The 3,503-nt window shown below is 54.7% G+C and overlaps 2 protein-coding genes across 2 annotated transcripts; both read left to right on the forward strand.

Moving 5' to 3' along the window:
• Positions 1–1,401: 1,401 nt before the first annotated feature.
• LOC123096083 (uncharacterized) lies at positions 1,402–2,524 on the forward strand. Its single transcript, XM_044517686.1, has 3 exons — positions 1,402–1,529; positions 1,631–1,784; positions 1,893–2,524. The coding sequence occupies exons 1-3, from the start codon at positions 1,450–1,452 to the stop codon at positions 2,520–2,522; spliced, it is 864 nt and encodes a 287-aa protein (XP_044373621.1). The 5' UTR covers positions 1,402–1,449; the 3' UTR covers positions 2,523–2,524.
• LOC123080077 (interactor of constitutive active ROPs 1-like) lies at positions 2,523–3,026 on the forward strand (the record flags this gene model as incomplete). Its single annotated transcript, XM_044502948.1, has 1 exon — positions 2,523–3,026. A coding segment is annotated over one exon (408 nt), but the record flags the coding sequence as incomplete, so codon positions are not given.
• Positions 3,027–3,503: the final 477 nt, after the last annotated feature.

Genomic DNA, 3,503 nt, shown 5'->3' on the forward strand with positions numbered 1-3,503 from the left:
GACAAAATATGAGTATGCATCCAGGGTTACACTGAACTGATTGCTAAAACTCATATTCATAGTGTTTAAAAGGAGGCAATAAAATTAATTCATGGCACCATCATGCTTCTAGGTTTATGAATCCTCACAAGATATGATCCGGGATAACCAGACAATACAAGTGCACATGCCTACATTGCCAAATGAAAATACAAGATGACCTGAATACAATCTTACAACATGCCCTGTGACACCTAAACTCCACGACAACGCCCTCAAGAGAAAAATAGCGAGAAGCATCGCCGCCGCCGAGCCCGAGACAGACTAGGTTCTTCATCCGGGCCCTTGCCATGAAGATGAGAACCACAACAACGTCCTCAAGAGGATAACAACACCCACAGGCATCGCTTCCATCAGCGCCAAAGCGTGGAACTTTCACTCGTCGGCTCACCCGTGCCACCATGAGGCACCCAGAACAGGCGCGGCCGGCCCACAGGCATCTGGACATCATCACTGTGACGACAGAGAACGAGCCCAAGCCACCTCCAATACGCCCCTTGCCGCCCACACGACCAAAAGGCATAGCCACCATCGCCGCTATGGCATCCCCTAGAGGGCCAACTATGTAGACCATCCTTTGGGGCCGCCGCCTAGGCATCCAAGGCTGAGACACAGTAAAGAAAAAACGACGTGATTCCTAATCTTCATTTCCCGCACGCGTACCCGCCGCTATATGCACAACGAGAGGTTTCCATATAGCTGCGCCCTGAAGCAAGACGCCAAGTGCAAACTTAGAAGCTACTCACGCCCCCGTGCAGTGAGTGCACCTTCGTACGTGCCGACGCAGGTCACCACTTCCATCATTCGGCCAGTCAAGATAAAGAACTAGGTTCAACCGCAAAAAAGAAAAAGGAAAAGAAAAAAGATAAAGATAAAGAACTAGGTTCCTAAATTATATCTCGTATTTTTTTTAATATTTTTCTGCAGAGAAGACAATCAAAAACATTAGCATCATGGTGACGAGCAGAGTGTGATGGATATCTTTTCTGAAACTGGCAAAGTTGAATGCAAGTACGGAGGAAGGATCCAAGAAATCGATGGAGGCAGATCAACTTCTTGCTGTTGATGATGACAATCTAACTGGATTGTTATGAGAAGAAAGAGGAAAAAGGAAGGCACCCACTTGTGTTGGTCACTCTGTAGTCTGTGCTAGTACAAGTCAAGAACCTTGACGCTGAAACAAGATTAAGCATGCAGTTCCAAGTTCTCAATCACAGCGATAATCCGGAGAATGTCCACGTTACCTACATCAATTACTACCCAAATGAGACTTGCAATCCAACCAAAACGTACGCCCCCAACGCCCGGTCCTTGACCGATTATAATTCCGAGTTTGAAGTTGCATTCTGTTTCCAGGAACCATCGTTCTAGCCAGCTTGTTTCGACAGAGAGAAACTCCGGTTGGTTTCGATGCTCGGGCGCGCGGGGTCCGCCAAGAAGGCGAGCAAGTTCGAGGACTCGGACAGCAGCAGCCGCATGTCACGACCCAGGTATTGATCGAGCACTGCTAACCTGATCTGAATGTGTCTCGTAGTAATGTCATGTTTAACTGCTTCAAGTTTGTGCCCTCACTGATCGAACTTCACTTCAGGGCCATGTCTGAGCTGCCGCACCGGGCCGCGACTCGCGTGCCCACGCGCCCGAGGACGGCGACTGTGGCCGTGGGCGCCGTGGCGAGTGGCGGCGTGCGTCCCCGTGGTGTCGGCGTCGGCCGAGGGGCGGCGCCTCGCAGCCCACTGCACGAGGTAAGCACGTTCTCGCGCGCGAACTGATCACTGCATTTACACCATGTACGTACAGTTAGAGACATGACACCTGACTTGATGCAACTCTGCATGGTGGTGGGTTTGCAGAAGAAACCCGCAGGTGCGGTCGCTGGTGGTGGCGGTGGTGCAGGGCCGCGGGCGGCGGAGCTGGAGGCCAAGCTGGGGAAGGCGCACGACCAGCTTGCAGCGATGCGGGAGCAGCTCGCGGCCGCCGAGAAGGCCAGGAAGGACGCGCGCGGCGCGTTCGCCGAGGCCAAGAAGCGGTTCGCCGCGAACGCGAAGAAGAGGGAAGCCGCCTCTTCGGTGCCGGCCGCACAGGATACCAATGTGCGGCCGCCAGAACAGAAGCAGCAGGAGGAGGAGGCAGAAGTTGTCGCAGAGGACGTTGTAAACGGCGACGGCGAGGAGACAAGTGGCATGGTCGACCGCGAGAACAATGAGTCCCGGGTTGAGGAGGTGGCCGAGAAGACGGCTGATAATGGCGATGAGGCGAGCAACAGTATTGCCGTCGTTGGAGACGACGATGGTGGCGATGAGGGGAACCTGGAGGCCGGCCAGCTGTGGACCAAGCTTGTGGCCAAAGACAGGGAGGTGTACGAGCTGAGGGCGAAGCTGATGCTGAAGGACATGGAGGTCGACGCGCAGAAATTGGAGCTGACGGCGAAGGACGCGAACATCGGCACGCTGGTGGCAGAGCTGGTCGCAAAGGACGCCTAGTTCGCCGCTCTCAGAGCCGAGAACTCCGAGCTGACGAAGACGGCCTCCGACGCCGCCGAGGCCGACAGGAAGACGACGGCCGCGAAGGCGAGGGAAGCCGAGCGCGCGCTGATGGACAGCGCGGCGCGTGAGGCCCGGCTGGGCGAGCGGCTGAGGGAGTCGGAGCGCGCGCGGGAGGCGCTGGAGGCCGAGGCGCGCCGCATCCGCGTCCAGAGAGAGCAGTGGCGCAAGGCGGCCGAGGAGGCCGCGGCGGTGCTCGGCGGCGCGGGTCACCACGTTGGCACGGAGGAGACGGACGAGGACAAGCAGCGGGACGCGGGAGAGGTGGACTCCGGTGTGAAGAGGAAGCCGGCCGGCGGCGCCGTGCGGCTGCTCGCCGACCTGTGGAAGAAGAGGGCGTCGAAGTGATCGGACCACACTTCGCGCGCGCATGGGTATTTGGCTATTTGCTGATGTGCTCGATCGATCGTACGTGTTTGTTTACCGTTCACAGTTTTTTTTAGATGATTTATTACTGTTGTTTCTTGTTGCGTGTTCGCTGTACCGTGCCACTATTATTTCGAGCCGCGAGACGCTGATTTACCGAGAGGAGGAACGAACACTGTGCCGCTGAATTAGTGACGATGAACACCAGAGCATTACCTGCTAAATTACGGCATTCTGTGTGCTGGATGTCTCCGATGCCCCGAGCCGCGAGACGCTGCATCTTATAGGGAGAACAAAAATCGTGGATACCGGAATTTTTTTGGGCATGAATTGCAGATGGGTGTGACTAGATCTCAACTAAGACGGAACCAAGTCTCAATCAAGTGACACAACATATAAAAGTGTTCCCCTAGAAAAAACATATAGAAGTGTTGGGATATTCTTATCATGTGAGTTGTGAGAACATGACCATTTGAAGCCTTTCAGGCAGACCAAAGAGGTGCATAAACCCACTACCCATTAGAGTTATGACATAGAGTCATTTTAGACTTTGCA

The sequence above is a fragment of the Triticum aestivum genome, chromosome 1B (assembly GCF_018294505.1).
Source record: "Triticum aestivum cultivar Chinese Spring chromosome 1B, IWGSC CS RefSeq v2.1, whole genome shotgun sequence".
In the NCBI taxonomy this organism is placed as follows: Eukaryota; Viridiplantae; Streptophyta; class Magnoliopsida; order Poales; family Poaceae; genus Triticum; species Triticum aestivum.